This window comes from Monocercomonoides exilis (genome assembly GCF_001643675.1).
Source record: "Monocercomonoides exilis strain PA203 chromosome Unknown scaffold26-1319188, whole genome shotgun sequence".
Classification (NCBI taxonomy): Eukaryota; Preaxostyla; order Oxymonadida; family Polymastigidae; genus Monocercomonoides; species Monocercomonoides exilis.
In genome coordinates, this window is record NW_027150571.1 from 573,244 (window position 1) to 594,894 (window position 21,651).

The 21,651-nt window shown below is 34.3% G+C and overlaps 5 protein-coding genes across 5 annotated transcripts; 2 read left to right on the top strand and 3 right to left on the bottom strand.

Annotated features, from left to right (window-relative positions):
* Positions 1–720: 720 nt before the first annotated feature.
* MONOS_12568 (uncharacterized protein) lies at positions 721–3,192 on the top strand (the record flags this gene model as incomplete). Its single annotated transcript, XM_067865199.1, has 4 exons — positions 721–2,082; positions 2,209–2,497; positions 2,621–2,869; positions 2,936–3,192. 4 exons carry the CDS (start codon positions 721–723, stop codon positions 3,190–3,192), a joined length of 2,157 nt encoding a protein of 718 aa, XP_067726268.1.
* A 1,614-nt stretch (positions 3,193–4,806) lies between these two features.
* On the bottom strand, positions 4,807–8,547 carry MONOS_17664 (uncharacterized protein; the record flags this gene model as incomplete). Its single annotated transcript, XM_067870605.1, has 1 exon — positions 4,807–8,547. One exon carries the CDS (start codon positions 8,545–8,547, stop codon positions 4,807–4,809), a length of 3,741 nt encoding a protein of 1,246 aa, XP_067726269.1.
* Positions 8,548–13,652: 5,105 nt separating this feature from the next.
* On the top strand, positions 13,653–14,204 carry MONOS_12579 (uncharacterized protein; the record flags this gene model as incomplete). Its single annotated transcript, XM_067865211.1, has 1 exon — positions 13,653–14,204. One exon carries the CDS (start codon positions 13,653–13,655, stop codon positions 14,202–14,204), a length of 552 nt encoding a protein of 183 aa, XP_067726270.1.
* A 1,449-nt stretch (positions 14,205–15,653) lies between these two features.
* On the bottom strand, positions 15,654–16,862 carry MONOS_12578 (uncharacterized protein; the record flags this gene model as incomplete). The annotated part of the gene is made up of 4 exons (XM_067865210.1): positions 15,654–15,869; positions 15,954–16,083; positions 16,133–16,203; positions 16,584–16,862. 4 exons carry the CDS (start codon positions 16,860–16,862, stop codon positions 15,654–15,656), a joined length of 696 nt encoding a protein of 231 aa, XP_067726271.1.
* A 2,003-nt stretch (positions 16,863–18,865) lies between these two features.
* Positions 18,866–19,467, bottom strand: MONOS_12577 (uncharacterized protein; the record flags this gene model as incomplete). Its single annotated transcript, XM_067865209.1, has 2 exons — positions 18,866–19,368; positions 19,434–19,467. 2 exons carry the CDS (start codon positions 19,465–19,467, stop codon positions 18,866–18,868), a joined length of 537 nt encoding a protein of 178 aa, XP_067726272.1.
* Between the last annotated feature and the right edge of the window lie 2,184 nt (positions 19,468–21,651).

Sequence of the window (21,651 nt, forward strand, 5' to 3'; positions counted from 1 at the left end):
TGGAAAAAGATATTATGGAAAGGACAGAACCAGTCAGAGAGATCAACATTCACAGTTTTTTCGTTCTGGCCTCCTGTCGTATGCATGGAGAAGACCAGCAAGCACTTACAACAGAAGCCCTTAACAGCAGCGATCCATGGGAGCGAGAACAAATTAAGCCAGTTGTATTCAACAGTGGGAGGAAGAACAGCATTTTTTGGAAATGCATGGAGAAGGATAGGTGGTAAAAGGCTGATAAAGAAAGGTGTTATTCCAATCTGGAAAAGCAAAAAAGCCAGGGAGAGACTCATTAATGCGAAAAGGGTAGCTCATTGTCCACAACAGTCACAGGAAGCAAAGATTGCGATGGAAAAGCTAATACAGGAGCAGCTCGAAACGAACATAAAACAAAAAATACCGAAAAGAAAAGTGAAACACTTAAACCCAGTGTTTGTCATAATGAAAAAAACAAGGTGGATGGAGATAAATTATCGATTGCAGAAAGCTAAACGATGCAACAAAGACTTTTCATTTCAAATTGGAGGATTAGAGGTCAGTGGAACGAATTATAGCAAGAGGAGATTATGCGACAACCATCGATCTAAGCCAGGCCTATAACTTGGTAAATGTGGACGACAATTTCAAGCCTTTTCTTTCTTTCGAATTCGACAAGAATTACTCCTGTTTCAACGGAATGCCATTTGGATACAAAGATTCTCCAAGAATTTTCACAAAAATCATATGGAAAGTGATAACATTCATTCGTCAGAAATGGAACGTAAGAGCAATCGCTTATCTGGACGATATTATACTTATTCGCCAAGATCAAAGAAAACTCAAATGGATAACTGTAAAAGTCGTCTCTCTCCTCAAAAGCCTTTGTTTGCTTGTGAACGAAGAAAAGAGTCACCTGATGCCATCGCAAAGCTTCACCTATTCAGGATTCGATCGGGACACAGGCCATTTTCATGTTGCGTTAGAAAGGAAAAGAATGAATCATTTAACAAGGGAATGTCTCAAATGGAGGAAGATGTCCCTCAAAACACAAGAAGTGAGAGTGAGAGACCTGGCAGCCTTCATTGGAAAACTGAACTCCACAAGGTTCGTGTTTCAGGAAGCTTCTCTTTTTCTTTCAACTCTGTATCGAACTCTGAACAACATGGTTTCGAGAACAGGATGGAATGGGTGGATGAAGATCAACCAGTCTATCCTCCCAAGTCTAACGAAATGGATATCGAAATTGAAGGCCAACAATTCCAGACAGCTGTGTCCTCTGTTCCTTCCAGAAGCAATCCTCACAACGGACGCATCAAGAAAAGCAGTTGGAGCCTGTTTAAGAATAAGAAACAAAGAATACGACTTCCATTGTCCACTCCCAATTTGGCAACAAAACCAAACCTCCAGGTATCGAGAAATATGGGCTATTCTTTAATCGTTTATCCATTTCACTCCAACACTGTCATCCAACCACATCAGCAAACTTCTTTTAAGATCGGACAACTCAACATCGGTCTTCAACATAAACAGATGGCACGCAGTGACAAACCTTCGAAGGCTTCTTACGAAGATATAGAGGCTTTCGAAAGCGATGAAAATTCAAGAAAAGGCTCAGCACATTCCGTGCAGGAAAAACGGGAAGGCCGACTCCCTTTCAAGATTAGAAAGGGAAGGAGACTATCAAATAAGACAAGAAGCCTTTCGAGAACTTTTAAAGAAGATGCAAGTGAAAAGAACACTGGATGCGTTTGCCACAATGTGGAACAGGAAAGCTTATCGATGGTGCAGTCCCAGAAGCACTATAAACGAGGACAGTGTTCAACAGCCTTGGCGTGGAGAAACCGTTCTAACTCACCCACCTATTCCACTCATTCTCCCGACAATCAGGAAAACGATTCTCGAACAAGCTCGAGTTCTTCTCCTTCTTCCCGATTGGAAGGGCCAAATATGAGAACCGCTGTTGGGAGAAACGAATCATGTCGAATGGACATAGAAGAACCTGAGCGATCTTCTTATACCAGGACCACTGATGAAGAAGATGGATGCTTGTCTTCCACCAGGGAAACTGCGTGCGGCCTTGATAAATCCTTAGCATCAAAAGGAGAAGTTTGGTTCAATGCCATCCACCACATAATAGGATTTTCCATAGATATGGTCAATCTGTGCGAATCCAGCTTTTCGCCATCAACATGGAACGGATATTTACTAAGTTTCGCTCGTTTCTAAGAATAGTGGGCTGTGTGCAACTATGGTCCACCTCCAAGTGATTTGTCTGACTGGGTAATAAAATGTGCAGATATCTTTCTTGGACTTCACGACAAGGGACAAAAATGGTCTTCGCTATGCAAAACACGTTCAGCAATCTCTCTTGTGTCTCAACTGTTATTTGAAAAGCAGTTAGCAGATTATCCACTAATGAAGATTCTTTTCCGATCCTTCCAAAGACTTGAAAGAAGAAAGAAGAAAAACAAGCCTCCGATATGGAATCCAAGAGTTCTTTTGGACTACATAGCAACCTTAGGTGAAAACAAAGATCTGGATAATGACACACTCATGAAGAAAACAATCTGCCTGTGTATCCTTTTTTTTGCATGACGCTTCACTGAACTCGAGCGAATAAGTCTCAAACATTACACAATAAAAGAGGACTCAATTGCCCTTGACACCTCATTGAAGACCAGAATGGAAAAAACGGACATCATCATCCCATTCCTCCGAGAAACACCACTGATTTGCCCTGCATCAGCTGTGAAGGAATTATGGTTAAGAGTGGAAAAGATACAAGCAAATTCTGACCACTTGTTTCTGAACGAAATTACAAAAAAGCCACTGTCTTCAAGAGCCCTGAGAAAACTTGCATCTGAAATCATTCACAAATCAGGAATTGCAGAATGTTTCGGACCTTGATCACTTTAGCACGCTTCAATATCTGCCTTAACAATGTCTGGAATGCCCATAGCACAAGTTGCCAAGTTCGCAAGGCTGTCTCCGCAAAGCGATAAGATAACGAACTGCTATTTTCAATCAGATGTCTCTTCCTCTTGCACAAGAGCTGTTGCAGTTCAATCAACCAAAATCAACGTTCAAAGTGAAACACAAAGTGACTCAGCTGATCCACATTTAGTGAACTTGAGAATCTCAGAAGAAAATTGTGCAAGCAGAGATTACGATGATGATTCAACCACAGCTGAGAATAAACAGGAGGAAGTGGATTGAAGTGGAGATTCAGAATCTTTACACATGACAAAGCGAGTACGAAGGTTGAAGATGAAATGGAGAAACAGCAGATTTTGCAGCAATCAGAGAAAAGCTGTTTGGAATTCAACATCAGATTGTCTTAAGCCAAGTCGAATCGAGGAACCAGAAGACAACAACATCGAAGAACCTAAAGAGAAGAACCAGAGCGAAAGAAAGATCGAACAAGAAGTCATCCAAGAAAAACCCGTTCAGTTTATAATAAGAACCAGAACACAAGCAAAGCAAGAGTTACTAGAAAAAATGTTGAAAAATGTAAATTTCTAAATCTACTTAATCCTTTTGATGCTTCACGTCTTCCCAATTAAGTATTTCTCTCAAAACATAAGAGAAGGATGCGAGTCACATTTTATTAAAAAATGAATATTTAAATCTGGTACTAAATTATCAATTTCACGAGAATACTTTTAGAAAAAAATTAAATGACAGGAAACCTTCAAAATACTTTTTATAATTATTCCTGTAAATATTTAGGGTCATAATTTTTCAATTTTTGTGAAAAGAACTGGAATTTTTAGTTTTATTTTTAAGATCAAAGACTTGCTCATATCTCAACAAGTTTTTTGTTCTGAGGATTTTGAGTGTTGTAATTGGTATTAAATCTGTCATTTTTATGTTTTTGGTTATTTATTGTTGTCAAACACTTCGTTTTTATTATTGTTTTTTCTGTTTATCGACATTTCAAAAAAATGAGAAAAAAATGAAATTTGAGATTGTATTATATTTTTATGTTGAAAAATCGTTGGAAAAATGAATATTATGATCATCACAAAAATTTGAAATGAAAGAATGTGATTTGAATAAAAGGAAATAAAAATACACAAAAACAAATCTTTAAGAATAATAATCACGACCATAAAAAATGAAAAATTTTCATCCTTTTCTATCCCTTTGTTTATTGATAATTTTTATATTTCCGCTTTAAAAATAATGAAATATCTCGTAAGAACACATGAATTCTCTATTTTGTCAAAAAACTATGAAATGGAAAAAACAATAATAAAAACGAAGTGTTTGACAACAATAAATAACCAAAAACATAAAAATGACAGATTTAATACCAATTACAACACTCAAAATCCTCAGAACAAAAAACTTGTTGAGATATGAGCAAGTCTTTGATCTAAAAAATAAAACTAAAAATTCCAGTTCTTTTCACAAAAATTGAAAAATTATGACCCTAAATATTTACAGGAATAATTATAAAAAATATTTTGAAAATTTCCTGTCATTTAATTTTTTTCTAAAAGTGCTCTGGAGAGCCAGAAAATTTAGGTTCCGATTAATTTTTTGGGTCCCTATAAACTACTGACATAATAGCCTTGATGATGAATAATAGTTAATAGTGTTGTACAACAAAAATATTTAAAAACAAAAAAAGGAAAAATAGTCAATATAGCTCATTTGATGAAAACAAACAACTATATCAATAAAAATACAAAATAGAAGCATTACTGGTATTACTTATGAATAAAATCAAAATAGAAAAAATAAAAATTATAATAATAAGAGTGTCACTTTTCTTTGTCAATATGCATCAACAACAATCACTGACTGCACTCCTCCATTTATTTTTCAGTTGTTCCGAGATCTTCTCTTCCTGACTACAACAATTGCAATAATCACAACAACCACCACTACCACCACAACCACAATAGGAACAACAATAGCAACCACAGTCCCTGCACTCATCTTCTTCTTCTTTTCTGGTTCTGGCTCATCTTTCTTCTCCTTCAGGTATTTCTCATACACATCTTCAGGAGCAGCCTCTTCATCTGTTGCCCCCACAATCCATCCTTTGTTGCCATCGTTGTAGTCCTTCGCAAATGCAAAGGCGTCTTTCTGTTGGCTGAACTTATCAAAGTCTGGAGCAATGATGCACAGTGATGCCACCGATGAATCTTTCCCTTTGTTGTCACCTAACTCAAGTTTGCCTTCACCCGGAAGTTTCAAATTCTCAACTGCATCTTTCACTTCAATGAAAATAGCTCCTGCCTTTCCACTTGCTGCTTCACACGATTTGAATGAACATTTCTTTTCTCTTCCCATTTCCACTGTCGAATCGTCATCAACCATCTTGATCATAACACCTGCACACAATCCCTTCGATGATTTCACTCCATTCATGCTCAACCCTTCTATTTGAACACTCGATGCTTTTTCAGCTGCATCTTGGATGTTGATTGCTGCTCCATCTGTCACACTCACTTTGCTGATCTCAACTGTATCTAATTTGACTAAAGAAGCACTTTCAATATCAAACAATGATTCTTGGAAGTTCACTTCATTATCACCCTTGCATTCAACTCCACTCATTATAAGTTCTCCTTCTGTCACTTTCACAAGATGGATACCAACTGTTTCTCCAACATTACTGAGTGCATCTGGCTCTGGTCTCACAAATTTGCAGTTCACAATACTCAACTTTGCATCTGCACCCTCTGCAACAATCAATGAATGTGGATCGGTATTTGATTCCTCTGGCTCATCCAATGACAATGGGAACAAGAAGGATATTCCTCTGAACTCAACTTCACTCTTGCATGTGAACAAATGACTTTCTGATTTAACATTACAATCAATCTCCACTTCTGTTTCTTTTTCTTCTCCATTTGCTTTGGATACACCCACAATCGTTATCAATGAAAATTTTTCAAATGTGACAGCTGCAGCTTGGTATGCATTTTCTGTTTTGATGATATTGATCTTGAAGTTTTCTCCTCCAACACCCACTCCAAACAATTTGTATGCTTTATCAAGACTTTTCTTTGGGTTGTCATAGCTCAATCCATTTTTGGTATCATCATCACTTCCTGATGAACTCACATACACATTTGTATTCGGATCAAAATACACTTCTGTGAAATCAACTTCAGAGCTATCCTCTGTTCCTTTTGCAACAACAAAGCATTTATTTTCATTTTTCTTGTATCCAGATGCAAAGCTTTTCTTCATCGCTTTTGCAATGTCTCTGTGAAGGCTGACTGGCACATCTAAATACAATCCTGTGTTCTTTTCAGCATTAGATGTTGAATCTGAATCTCCTGCCTTGCACCCTGTGAATACTAAATTGGTTCCTGTTTCTGGCCATGTCAGTTCATCTGCTTTTGTTGCATTTTTCATCTCCAGACATATTGCTCCTGATTTCCCCTTTGTACATGTGCAATTTTCAAATGTTGTTTTCCCAGTGTTTCCAATGGAGAATGTGCTTTCTGCATGTTCGCTCTTCACATAAAGTGCTCCACATGTATCTGTTGATGCATCTTCCGATTTGCATTCTGTGAATGTGCATGTGTCCAATTTCACTGAAATAGCTGTGTCTGTTTTGCCAACAATTTTTATAACAGCACTTCCATTTGATGTTATCTTCTTCAGATTCAATGATGTCAATGATACAGCTGTCACTGCTGTTGTTGTTCCATCAACCAAAAATGGTGTCTCTGAAAATTTCACTTCGTTCTCAGAAGTGCATTCGACCTTGTTCATTGTCAATGTCCCTGCACTCACTTTCACAAGATAACATTTCACTTCTTCCCCTGTGTTTGTTAGCATCCCAAGTGTATTGGTCGATGTTGTTTTCTTAAAATCACAAGTGTCAATTGTTAGAGAAACTGATTCTGAATCAGCATGAATCAAGGCATATGTGCTTGAACTATCTTTCTGTTCATTTGCGACTAGTTCAGATGCTGATTTGAAATCAAACACCAAATTCTTGAATGTCACTGTTTTTTGACAGGTGAACAGATCGCTTTCAGAAATATTGCTACAATCTATCTCAACTTTAGTCTCAGCTTCATTTCCAGTGTCCCCTGCTTCTACCACTCCTTCGATCGTAATTCCTGTCTCTTTTGAGAATGTCACAGCTTCTGCTTTAAGTACTTCTTGGTTTGATTTTTCATTTTCTTTTAATATTTTAATAGAAAATTCTCCTGGACCTTTTGATTTATCCAATAATTCATAAGCTCCTTTTATTGTTTTAAATGGTTTTGTTTTTGTTCCATCTGCTGTGCTATCTTCTTCTCCTTCATTTTTAACATATGCCTCATGTGGATCAAAATATATTGCAGTGAAATCAATATCTTCACTTACATTAGCTCCCTTAGCTGCAACAAACCAGTCATTTGTTCCTTTCATATAATTTTTGGCAAATTTCTTTTTCATTTCTGTAGCAATCGTCTGTAACTTTTCACTGTTCACATCAAGATACAAAAATGTCTGTTTATCCGAACCAGCTTTGCACCCACTAACTGTCAATTTATTTTCTTCAGACCATATCAATTGATTTGCATTTGAAATTGCTGACATCTTCAGATATATCCCACCTGATTTCCCATTGGCACATTCACACGAAGAAAATGTTGTTGTTGCACCTGAGTATCGTGAACTTTCTGAAATATTAAATTTACTTTCTGAATGATCACTTTCAACATACAATGCTCCACTTGTGGCATTAGTTCCATTTTCTGTTGATATGCAATTGGCAAATGTACACCCATGGACATTCACTTCAATCTTCTCACTATTGTTTCCCACAATCTTCACCACTGCACTTGCACTCGACTCTATGTTATTCAATGTCGATGCAATCAATGTCACTTTTGTTGCTTTGTCAAACAAAAACGGAGTGGTTGAAAACTTAGCAGTGTTGTTATCATCACTGAAAGATACTGCCTCCATGTTGAATTCACCTGCTTCCACTTTCACCAGATGAATATTGGCTGTTTCTGTTTCTGTTGGACGAACAAATTGGCAAGTGCTAATTGTTAGATTAGGTGATAGTTTATCTGAATCTGTTGTCATGGATGAATGATCAGATGACCCTGAAATTGATCCCCCTGAATTTGCAACCAATCGAATAATAGCCAATGTGCTTCCATCATTAGATGCATTTCCAAGTGATATTGGATATATAAACTTCAGAAACTTGAATGTCACATTTTGCTTACAAGTGAACAGATCCTTGTTAGTATCACTTTCACCATTTCCCTCAGCAAGATATGTGCAGTTTATTTCCACTAACTCAGGAGTCCCATTTGCACCTTCATTTTGTTTTCCTTGGATCATTAATGGTTTATCTTTATCAAATTCATTCACTCCTGCAATTAATGCAGGCTGACCATCTTCTTGCTTTATAATTGTAATGTTCAATTGTTCTGCACTTGTATCATTAAGCTTATCATATGCTCCTTTAATTGTTCCAACAGGGTCATTTGATGTTCCTTCAGTTCCGTTTCCTCCACTTTTAACGAACACTTCTTTTACATTTTCAGAATATATGGAAAGCACAACTTGTAAAAAAACAAATTTCAGAAACATTTTCAATCGATGTTCTTTTCTCAATTCAATCAAAGATCTACAGACACATTAATCGTATAATTGTTGTTGTAATTTATGGTTAATCACATACTTTGTATTTTTTGGTATTTTTTCGAATTATTGAAAATTTTCATATTTCATTAGAAAGAGTGTATTCATAAATATTACTCATAAAAAATTCCTTTTTAAATTATTAATAATCAATAAAAGTCATTGTTTCAATTTTTCACTGATTATTATTTGGTAAGATTGGTTCACATTCAAAATACTGGACTTGACATGTCTAATAATGTATGGCTTTTTCAAACAATATTATCCTTCAGAAAGTGTTTCTGATTCTTGTGAGTTCTCCTATTATCTGTGCTTTTGATATGAAATGAATAAGGACAAATTGTGAAAATGAACTCAACTATCATTGAGTTGGAAGGGTTAATAATATTTAATTGATAACATTTTTGTGAGACTGAGTTCACATGAAAAATAAAGAAACAGAATAAATATGATTTGTTTTTCTGGGTATGTGTCAATTAAATAAAGGGTATAACAATTGTCATAAGTATATTTCGAATTAATACTACACCATTTTTGTTGACATTCAAATGGTGCAGTTTTTAATGGATAAAAAAAAATACATTTCATTTGTTGTTTTCAATAATGTTCTTCATTTATTAAATTCTTGATTCAACATACTTCCATACAACAACCAGTGATGATTTTTCTTTCATTGAGCACAATCACATGTTGAATCATTGACAAAAGCCAATGGAAAGAGAAACATTTGATAATAATGATAATATTCATGTTTTATTGTTTAATTGTTTTGTTGTTTAAATGTTTGTTTGTTGTTCAATAAATAAATTGATAGATGCTCAAAACAAATTGAAATGATTGAATGTTTGAAAAGCATTTGTGTTAATTTAACATATATTTGTTTAATGTTTTGTTCGATGTGTGAAGTGTGTGGACAAACTGCCAGTGGACAGCAACTTCTTATGGAAACACACACGTATTCATCAATGACACAGCAAAAGGCACAGTAATATGTGTGGGCTGTCATAGTGTCAAAGTAATCTCAACTTCACTTTCTTTCCACTCTTCAAAATGAACACCTTGCTGAATGTTTGAATGTGTTTGTGAGGATCAACCAAACATTTGTCGATGAAGATCTGTTCTTGTTCCATGTTCCATGTTCCATGTTCCATGTTCCATTCCATTCCACATGTGAAATGGCAGAGATGGGCTCGGAATGGATACAGATGGAATGATTGCAGGAAAGGAAATGGACCATCGTTGATGGACTTTGTTGTTGTAATGTATTTTGAATTGGAGAAAGAATAATAAATGACTTTTAGTCTCACTCTTGAAACAAAAGAACATGATGAGGTCAAGATGTTGTCCATGGAAAGGAAGCCAAGAAAATGTATGTCTGAGTTTATTCTGTCAATAAAAATAATTTCTATAATTATTCAAATTTTTGTTTTTGGAACATGTTTTCAGTTTTCATGTATATTTATCAAACAACAGAGGGACACAGCGAAACAAGAAACAGAAGAAGAAGAAGGATTGTTGGTTTGATATGATTTGTTTGGGAGTTGTGAATGGAGGGTTTTTGATTCATTATGATGTGACAGATCTTCCTATTATTTATTATGAGAAAACACAACAAGAACTTTCCATCAGCAAAATCAAAGAGATCATCCGATATCATTTGATATCATCAGGAACATTGTATCTTTTGTTCAGTTTGTCCATGAGCTTGATTGGGAGTTTTTGAAAAGTGGATGAAGATATGGTGATAGTTTTGAAGAAACAAGAGTGGATGAGAACCACTTTACAAGAGATGGAGCAAATGAGATGGAAAAGCTGTCAAGATTTGTAGATCTTTGATTGAATTGAGAAAAGAACATCAATTGAAAATGTTTCTGACATTTGTATTTTTACAAGTTGTGCTTTCCATATATTCTGAAAATGTGAAAGAAGTGTTTGTTAAAAGTGGAGGAAACGGAACAAATGGAACATCAACTGACCCTGTTGGAACAATTAAAGGAGCATATGATAAGCTTAATGATACAAGTGCAGAACAATTGAACATTACAATTATAAAGCAAGAAGATGGTCAGCCTGCATTAATTGCAGGAGTGAATGAATTTGATAAAGATAAACCATTAATGATCCAAGGAAAACAAAATGAAAGTGCAAATGGGACTCCTGAGTTAGTGGAAATAAACTGCACATATCTTACTGAGGGAAATGGTGAAAGTGATACTAACAAGGATCTGTTCACTTGTAAGCAAAATGTGACATTCAAGTTTCTGAAGTTTATATATCCAATATCACTTGGAAATGCATCTAATGATGGAAGCACATTGGCTATTATTCGATTGGTTGCAAATTCAGGGGGATCAATTTCAGGGTCATCTGATCATTCATCCATGACAACAGATTCAGATAAACTATCACCTAATCTAACAATTAGCACTTGCCAATTTGTTCGTCCAACAGAAACAGAAACAGCCAATATTCATCTGGTGAAAGTGGAAGCAGGTGAATTCAACATGGAGGCAGTATCTTTCAGTGATGATAACAACACTGCTAAGTTTTCAACCACTCCGTTTTTGTTTGACAAAGCAACAAAAGTGACATTGATTGCATCGACATTGAATAACATAGAGTCGAGTGAAAGTGCAGTGGTGAAGATTGTGGGAAACAATAGTGAGAAGATTGAAGTGAATGTCCATGGGTGTACATTTGCCAATTGCATATCAACAGAAAATGGAACTAATGCCACAAGTGGAGCATTGTATGTTGAAAGTGATCATTCAGAAAGTAAATTTAATATTTCAGAAAGTTCACGATACTCAGGTGCAACAACAACATTTTCTTCGTGTGAATGTGCCAATGGGAAATCAGGTGGGATATATCTGAAGATGTCAGCAATTTCAAGTGCAGATAATCTGATATGGTCTGAGGAAGATAAATTGACAGTTAGTGGGTGCAAAGCTGGTTCGGATAAACAGACATTTTTGTATCTTGATGTGAACAGTGAAAAGTTACAGACGATTGCTACAGAAATGAAAAAGAAATTTGCCAAAAATTATATGAAAGGAACAAATGACTGGTTTGTTGCAGCTAAGGGAGCTAATGTAAGTGAAGATATTGATTTCACTGCAATATATTTTGATCCACATGAGGCATATGTTAAAAATGAAGGAGAAGAAGATAGCACAGCAGATGGAACAAAAACAAAACCATTTAAAACAATAAAAGGAGCTTATGAATTATTGGATAAATCAAAAGGTCCAGGAGAATTTTCTATTAAAATATTAAAAGAAAATGAAAAATCAAACCAAGAAGTACTTAAAGCAGAAGCTGTGACATTCTCAAAAGAGACAGGAATTACGATCGAAGGAGTGGTAGAAGCAGGGGACACTGGAAATGAAGCTGAGACTAAAGTTGAGATAGATTGTAGCACTGCAGATAAAGCTGATTTATTCACATGTCAAAAGACAGTGACATTCAAGAATTTGATATTCGACTTCAAATCAACATCTGAACTAGTCGCAAATGAACAGAAAGATAGTTCAAGCACATATGCCTTGATTCATGCTGATTCAGAATCAGTTTCTCTAACAATTGACACTTGTGATTTTAAGAAAACAACATCGACCAATACACTTGGGATGCTAACAAACACAGGGGAAGAAGTGAAATCTCATCTTGTGAAAGTGAGTGCAGGGACATTGACAATGAACAAGGTCGAATGCACTTCTGAGAACGAAGTGAAATTTTCAGAGACACCATTTTTGGTTGATGGAACAACAACAGCAGTGACAGCTGTATCATTGACATCATTGAATCTGAAGAAGATAACATCAAATGGAAGTGCTGTTATAAAAATTGTTGGCAAAACAGACACAGCTCTTTCAGTGAATTTGGACACATGCTCATTCACAGAATGCAAATCGGAAGATGCATCAACAGATACATGTGGAGCACTTTATGTGAAGAGCGAACATGCAGAAAGCACATTCTCCATTGGAAACACTGGGAAAACAACATTTGAAAAATGCACATGTGTAAAAGGGAAAGCAGGAGCAATATATCTGGAGATGAAAAATGCAACAAAAGCAGATGAACTGACATGGCCAGAAACAGGAACCAATTTAGTATTCACAGGGTGCAAGGCAGGAGATTCAGATTCAACATCTAATGCTGAAAAGAACACAGGATTGTATTTAGATGTGCCAGTCAGCCTTCACAGAGACATTGCAAAAGCGATGAAGAAAAGCTTTGCATCTGGATACAAGAAAAATGAAAATAAATGCTTTGTTGTTGCAAAAGGAACAGAGGATAGCTCTGAAGTTGATTTCACAGAAGTGTATTTTGATCCGAATACAAATGTGTATGTGAGTTCATCAGGAAGTGATGATGATACCAAAAATGGATTGAGCTATGACAACCCAAAGAAAAGTCTTGATAAAGCATACAAATTGTTTGGAGTGGGTGTTGGAGGAGAAAACTTCAAGATCAATATCATCAAAACAGAAAATGCATACCAAGCTGCAGCTGTTACACTTGAGAAATTTTCATTGATAACGATTGTGGGTGTATCCAAAGCAAATGGAGAAGAAAAAGAAACAGAAGTGGAGATTGATTGTAATGTTAAATCAGAAAGTCATTTGTTCACATGCAAGAGTGAAGTTGAGTTCAGAGGAATATCCTTCTTGTTCCCATTGTCATTGGATGAGCCAGAGGAATCAAATACCGATCCACATTCATTGATTGTTGCAGAGGGTGCAGATGCAAAGTTGAGTATTGTGAACTGCAAATTTGTGAGACCAGAGCCAGATGCACTCAGTAATGTTGGAGAAACAGTTGGTATCCATCTTGTGAAAGTGAAAGAAGGAGAACTTTCAATGAGTGGAGTTGAATGCAAGGGCGATAATGAAGTGAAATTCCTGGAATCATTGTTTGTGATTGATAGTGCTTCTTCAATCAAACTTGATACCGTTAATATAAGCAAAGTGAGTGTAACAGATGGAGCAGCAATCAACATCCAAGATGCAGCTGAAAAAGCATCGAGTGTTCAAATAGAAGGGTTGAGCATGAATGGAGTGAAATCATCGAAGGGATTGTGTGCAGGTGTTATGATCAAGATGGTTGATGACGATTCGACAGTGGAAATGGGAAGAGAAAAGAAATGTTCATTCAAATCGTGTGAAGCAGCAAGTGGAAAGGCAGGAGCTATTCTCATTGAAGTGAAAGATGCAGTTGAGAATTTGAAACTTCCGGGTGAAGGCAAACTTGAGTTAGGTGACAACAAAGGGAAAGATTCATCGGTGGCATCACTGTGCATCATTGCTCCAGACTTTGATAAGTTCAGCCAACAGAAAGACGCCTTTGCATTTGCGAAGGACTACAACGATGGCAACAAAGGATGGATTGTGGGGGCAACAGATGAAGAGGCTGCTCCTGAAGATGTGTATGAGAAATACCTGAAGGAGAAGAAAGATGAGCCAGAACCAGAAAAGAAGAAGAAGATGAGTGCAGGGACTGTGGTTGCTATTGTTGTTCCTATTGTGGTTGTGGTGGTAGTGGTGGTTGTTGTGATTATTGCAATTGTTGTAGTCAGGAAGAGAAGATCTCGGAATAACTGAAAAAAATGGAAGAATGCAGTCATTTGTTGTTGTTGAGACATATTGACAAAGAAAAGTAATATGCTTATTATTTTTTCTATTTTGATTTTATTCATTAGTAAAACCAGTTAAGCTGATGTTATGTATTTTTTATTTTTATGCTTGTTTGTTGTCACTAAATGAGCCATATTAAGTATTTTTTTTGTTTTTTATTTAAATTTTTTAATTTTTATTATTAAGTTTCGTTACACATAATATTTCTATGGTGCAATTTCATGCACTATTTTCATCACCCAGGCTGTTATTAGGCCATGATAAATATATTAGTTTCAGTTGCCTTTCAATTTTTTTCAAAATAATATTATCATCATCACTCATTTGTTATTCACTTTTGCTCCTTTGAAAAAAAATAGTATTTTGATAATCAATTTTTTTTTGTGATTGTTTTAATATAAAGAACGTCAACATTAATAGATTTATTTCTTTCAATAAAGAATAATTTTTGAAACACAAATTTTGAAAAAGAATAAGTATTGATATGTAACAACTTATTCAGAAAAAAAATTGTTAGCTTCAAGTTTTTATTTGTACTTTCTTCATAAAAAGATCCAAAATATTTATTCTTTCAGCATTTTAATAAACATAACTTGTTTGATTTTTTTTGATGGGGTCATATTTTAATAAGTACACTTTTTTTTATTAGTTCCCAAATATTTCGAAATAAAAAATTCCAAAAAAAAATTCAAAAAAATATAAAACTTTTATCTTATCTGCGAATGTTTTTTCTTTCACCTTATCATTTCTTCGTTTCATCAGATGATTCTGTATCAATATCGTTCTTATCTTGAAAAATTTTGAATTTGCTTTTCAGCTTTTTTGTGAAATTCATTGTTTAATCATTTTCTTCATCAGAAATGTTTTCTTTTTCATATTCCATTTCGCTTTTCTTTCTCAAATAATCATCCCACTGATTCAGCACATTTTCTTTTGTTATTTCTTCACCGTAGAAGTCAAATCGATTTTTATGAGAAGGAAGAGGATGAGTCGATGAAAGAGGAAGCTTCATCAGAACTGGCCCAGACAAGTCTTTCAACATTCCTCCACATTTGAAAGCTCTTTTGATGACTGAAGGTGATCGCGATTAATGAATTGAATTCTGGAGAGCTTCCACCAGAGCTGTTCTCTATGTCGTTGAAGACGATGACGAATGTGCTTCGAACTGAGAACTCATCAAAGACTTTAGAACAACAAATACACCTCGGTCCAGTGGACGGCAGGTGTGTGTGGTGTGAGGGACAAATGTCAATACATTCATTTTTTCTTTTTCGAACTATTTCCAGATTGATAAATTCGCTCGAGAAACGTGTGAGTCCATGAGAAGCAATGCCTTCTTTCTTTGATCGAAGGGAGCTGAATTGTTGGAGCATATTTTCTGAATGTCGAAGATTCCATCCATCCTCATTTGTTCGGTCAAATCTCAACATTTGAAGACTGAAGAGGCTTCAATTCATCAGGAAGTTTGAGACTCGGATATAGAATCACTGAAGGAAGTGATTGTCCATCAGCTGGAACCACCACAATCAGTGGAGAATTCGCCATTCGCGCAGCAGATTTAGCGTAACCGGGTTTTGTATTTGCCGGATGAACGACATTCCGATTGGAGCTGCCGGGGACCCTGAGTGATGACTAGTCCACGTTGAAAATCAGTGCATTGTTGAAATTATTGGTTTGATGAAATCCATTGAACATATCATTCCAGAGCTTTAGTACTTGTTGGCATGATACGGAAATCATGCTTGCTTCAACAATTTTCGGTTTTGATGTCTTCAGCTCCGGATGTTGTTTGATGAAATCGTAGGCAACTGATGCAGAAACTTTAACATCTGGCGTGTTTTCTGGTCTAAATCATTAACAATATTTTCAATCAAATTTATATTTTCTGTCAAAACCGGATATAATTACGTCGAATACGATCACATTCGTTTATAATCACATTTTTCCATTCACCAACATTTTTGACCTCAATTTCATTCATTTTCCATTGCATATAATTACAGGGCCATATATAATCACATTTTATTTCATTATGTGTGATTTTTTCTATGAAAAATTGAAATTTTTGATCAAAAAATCGATTTTTCGCTTTTGCAAAATCAGGTTAAAAAAAGCCTAAATAATGTGTATTAATGATAAAAATTGTTTTTTCAATTGAAAAATGCGTTTTAATGAAGAACTGACAAAAATAATAAAAATGACCCAATATTTTTTTCCTTTTTTTTATTTTTATTTTTTTCTGTGTATTTTCATATCGAATATAGTCACAAAAAGTTGTGCAAAACCAGATATGATTATATGCGATTTTGAGTGTATTTAAACATTTCAAAGAATATTAATGCAAACCAGTTCACGCATTTTCTTGATGGTGAGGCTAGCTCCAGAAAGCGATTCTTTTTCAATTTCGTCCAGCACTGTTTGCTCTTTTTCACCAATGACCACAGCAGGTCTTCCAATTTTGAAGACTAATCTGCTTTGCAAATCTGCATTCACCACACGCCTGATCCGAATTTTGCTGTTTTTTTTGCTGTTGTATGCACCTTCCATCTGTGCAGCTCCATCGTTAACTATGAGCGCTATTCGCTCCAGTGGATTCCGAAATTGTCGATATTTGAATGATGGCATCGCCTCACGCAGCTTTGGAAAAACCGCAGAAATTTAAATTGAAAGTCCCTTATTCATTTTTCATTTTTTGTGTTACGATCATAAAGCCAATTTATTTATTTTATAATAATATATTTCTATTTTCATTGAAATTTTATTCTCTGTGCGTTAAATGCATATTTTTTTAAAATTTAATTCATCAGAACCAACCTGTAACTGATAGAATTTCAACGGGAGGCTTTTAACCTCACAATTTCTTCCTCCATAAGAAACAGGTTATGCATTTAAATGAATTTATTCAGTTGCTGATATTTTTCTTTAATAACAAAAAACTATTTATTAATCGAAATGCGGGTGGCTAAATAATTGATTTTCAAAAAAAAAAAAAAAAAAAAATTGATCGAATAATTATATGACTTCATTTAACTTTCCTTTATTATATTTTTGGTTATTTTCCTTTGACACTTCGTTTTTTAATTTTTGCAATTTAAAAAATTTCGATTAATTAAAGATTTCATTATAAAGAAGAAAATTTTCGTTGTTGTTAAAGCAAAAATATGAAAAGTTTCGACAAATAATGGTAATCAAATGAAGAAATTCTTTTATTTTATATGATCGTGAATATTATTCAAAAAAACTTGTTTTTGTGTCTATTTATTTCTTTTGCTTCAAATACCATTGTTTTATTTCAAAATATATTGATACACATTACAATCAGTTTTTCAACTATGTTTCAACCTATTAAAAAATAAAGCAACTCAATAATCACTACAAAATCTTCAATTTATCGAAATTTAGTGAAATGGAAAATATAATAAAACGAAGTGTTAAACAATGAAAAATAACCAAAATTATAAAGAAGTTATGTTCAATAACAATAACAATACTTAAAAATCTCAAAACAAAAAGCTCGTGAAAATACGAGCAAGTCTTTGATCTTAAAAATAAAACAAAAAACACCAGATCTTTTCACTAAAATTGAAAAAATAAAAAATATTTTCGGGAATAGCTTTTAATAATATATTTAAAATTTTCAATTATTTATTTTTTTCGAAAAGTGCTCCTGTGAGCCAGAAAATTTAGGTCCCGATTAATTTTTTGGGTACCGATAAATTTACTGACCCTTCTTTCTTTCTCTTTTGCGAAATGTTGAAAACAGAAAAATATCACTTTTTTGTTTCAGAATAAATAACATCAATTTTCCTCAAGCATTCACAAAATAATCTGAAATGCTCATCGACAAATCACAACCGAAATTTTCTTCAATAAAATAAAATATTTCATGAAAGCTGGTGATGGTATCTTCATATCCTTCTTCTTCCAGCTTTTCGAATATCTCCATTTTTGTTTTCTTTCTTTTAACTTTCATCGCTTCATTATTGACTTCTTCTTTCAACCGCTTTGAAATGTGCTTAAAAAATTGCAAGCATTCAACTGTTATTTCGTCATCCACTGTTCGTCGCTGCATCTCCTCCAAAACAGCATCAACTGCTCTGCCTTTCAACAAGTCTTCAATTTCCACATTTCTATTTTCTGCTGCACTTCTCAAGGAACAAATGCACCATCTCCGAATTTCTCCATGATTATCCTTTGCTATTCGAAATAACTGAACAATACCTCCGATAAGCCCTGAACATTCTTCATTCCACAAATGACAACCGGTAAAGAAAAATTCCAATGTTTTGAGCCATCTCATTATTATGTTTTCTTCTGTTCTTCCTTTTCTTCTTTCTTTTTCCTCTTCTGTTCTCTTCCAATCCACATATTTTGTAAGTTCTTCCAGTTCTCTTCTTGCTTCTCTAGCAAAGTATAATTCGTTCACAATAACTTTTTCCAAGCTTTTATCGTTGTAAAATCTTTTTATCAAAAACTGACAAGCAGACTGATACGCAAGTTGAGTGAAGTTGCAATGCTCCTGATGGTATTGAATGATTTCTTTAATTTTTTCCAAGAAAAGTTTTCGCCCAACATTCTGAAGGAAAAAAATTGAAAAAAACTATTATAGTGAAAGGAAATTGAAATGTTCAAACATTTACTGTGCTACTGTTGCTCAAAGCCAACAATGCCACTTCCACTTTCTTTTGCGCTTCTTCCTTTTTCTCCTTGCTCGATGCAACATTCAAAAGGCATGGCGCACAGATTGGATACATGTCCGAAGAAAACTGATTGTTAAGCATAAAATAGCATTCGCAAATGTCAACAAAAATTATTTCGTTTTTATCTTCATCTTTCTTCTCATTTTCATCATAAATAATCTCCTTAAATTTCTCCTCCAATGAAGATTCGTTAAACCCGTTAATCCTAATTCCTTTCAGCACCTTGTAATATCCAATGTACTTCAGCAACAAAATGGCATTTTCCAACGATATTTTCTTATCTTCTATCATTTCGTGTATTTTGTTGAACAGTTCGGTTGTGAAAACATATTCAAATTCTTCTTCATCCATTTCATTAATCATTTCATTCATTTCTTCGATTTTCTGTCTTTGCTCATCCTCATCACAATGTTCAAGTTTATCAAATAATTCTTTAATTATGTTGAAAAAAAGATATGCAATCACCAGGAATTCAAGTGCAACAATGTTTGCAAACCATTAAATCTTTTAGTGACACTCGTTTCCTGCATTTTCAAAAATGCATTGCACCCAGAAAACAACGAATATTCGTCATTCGTATTGAATCCACATTTCATTGGATATAAGAATAAGATGAAAAATAAAAACTCAAAATAGTTTTAAAAAATCTGCTTTCACACTGTTTTTTCTTGTCTTGACATTTTCGATTTGTAATTAAAAAGATGAAGAAATGATAATCAATTGAAATCTATTGTAATGGATTCAATGATCATCAGATTTGAAAAAACTGGAATATTCCATTCACAGAATGAGAAATCCGTGAATGAACAATATCTGCAGAATAAAAAAATAGTTTTGCATGGTCACAGCAGACAATGATGGAGATGCAATGTTATTGAAATTCTTCCTGATGATTATTGGAAATTGGATGGCCAAGGGGAATACACCAATTTCATCAATAACACAAAAAGATGTACTGTATGTTATTTATATTGTTCTATATGTTGTGAAGATATTTCCGTCTGTATCCTCTCCAAAGTGCAGGAATGTGAGTTATTGTTGAAATGGCCAATCTCCGCTTTGTGGAGTAATGCGATGGGAATGGAGCAGATTATTATATAGACATTGGGAATCAAATGAAGTTACGCAAGATACACGACTTTCTAAAATTTTATTTGGTGCAAAGGATGAAAAGAAGTTTGACTTATTGTTTATTGAATAAAGACAAAATATGATGGGGTTCAATGAAAAAGAAGGATAAATCAAAATTATATTGTATAAGAGAACATAAGGCAGGGGAAGCAGTCTGGGATATTTTGAATAAGGAAATGGATTGACAATATAAAACGAGGAATATTTATATCGGAAAAAGAAAGAAAGCAATGACAATACTAACCAACAAAGTAATTTCAAAAATTTTATTGAAAATGAATAACGTGTTTTCAGAGAGATGAAAATGAAGAATTTCTTGTCAACAACAAAATCTATTGATGGATGAAGTGTTGAATATTCAATGAATGAAAGATGAAGTCGATAAAATGTCCAATGAAAAGGGATGAGAAAAAGTATTTGATGCATTTCTGAAAGACAACCTGAAGATCTTTTAATTTGGAAGCAAAAGGAGAGATTGAAAAAAAAGGTAGAATTTTAAATCAGGAAAGGTGGCAAATGATGGATGATTGAAGAGATGATTTTCAAAGATTAAAACAATTCGATGAGCCTTCAAAGAGTGGCGGAAGAGCCAAAGGGAAGCGAGGTTAAGAAATAGCATTTCAATTGAAGAAAGAAGCAAATGTTTTATTGGGTGCAGATTATTTTGTTTCATATTTGAAAAAAATGAAAGCATAAGATGGATATATCAGTTTTAATTCTTGGGAAATACATAAATCCAAGTTTTTTTTGAACCTAATGCAACAATGAAATAGTTGCTGTTTGCGGAACTTCGCAATACAACTGCATTTCCAACAAATCTTTGATGAATAATCTATTGTGAAATTGTTTTTTTTTTTTTTCATGTTGGCTTCTGGAAATATGTGAATGATGAGTTTTGTATGGAAAAATTTTTCATTATAGTTAATTTCTTTCAGTCAAACTTCGCAGAATTTATATTCCTAATTTTTTCTTATTTAACATTAAAATAATTCTTCAAAACTTTTATTGAACACCCTTTTCTCAGATGCGAATCATTTGAAATAAAAAAACTAAAAAAAGATGTTTTCTTCAAAATATTTTTTTCCTTTCATTTTTTGAAATAAAGATTGGAGATAAAACGAAGCCTCAATAAGCGGCCTTTCATGATTTCCTCTGAAAAATTACAAAAAATGAAAAAAGATGATTGATTTATGTGTACACAAAATAATTCGTGTTACAGACAGATAGTCCAATAACATTATTGGGTGTTAATGTTGGTAGAATTTTTTGAAAGCTTGTGATAACGTCTTCGTATCCTTCTTCTTCCATGTTTTCAATCATTTTCTTTTTTGTTTCCATTGTTTTCGCTTCCTCTTCTTTATTATCTCTCTTCTCTTTCAATCTTCTTGAAAGCTCCAAAAAGAATTCCAAGCAACTTCTTGCAATATTTTTGTTCAACGTGGGTTGCAGTATCCCTTCCATCATAAAATTTACTGCTCCTCCATCCACAAAACCGTTAACACTCACACTTTCAACGTATCCTATTGAATGAAACATGGAAATGCGCCATTCAGTTATAGCTCTTTCATTCTCTTTTGTGTCAA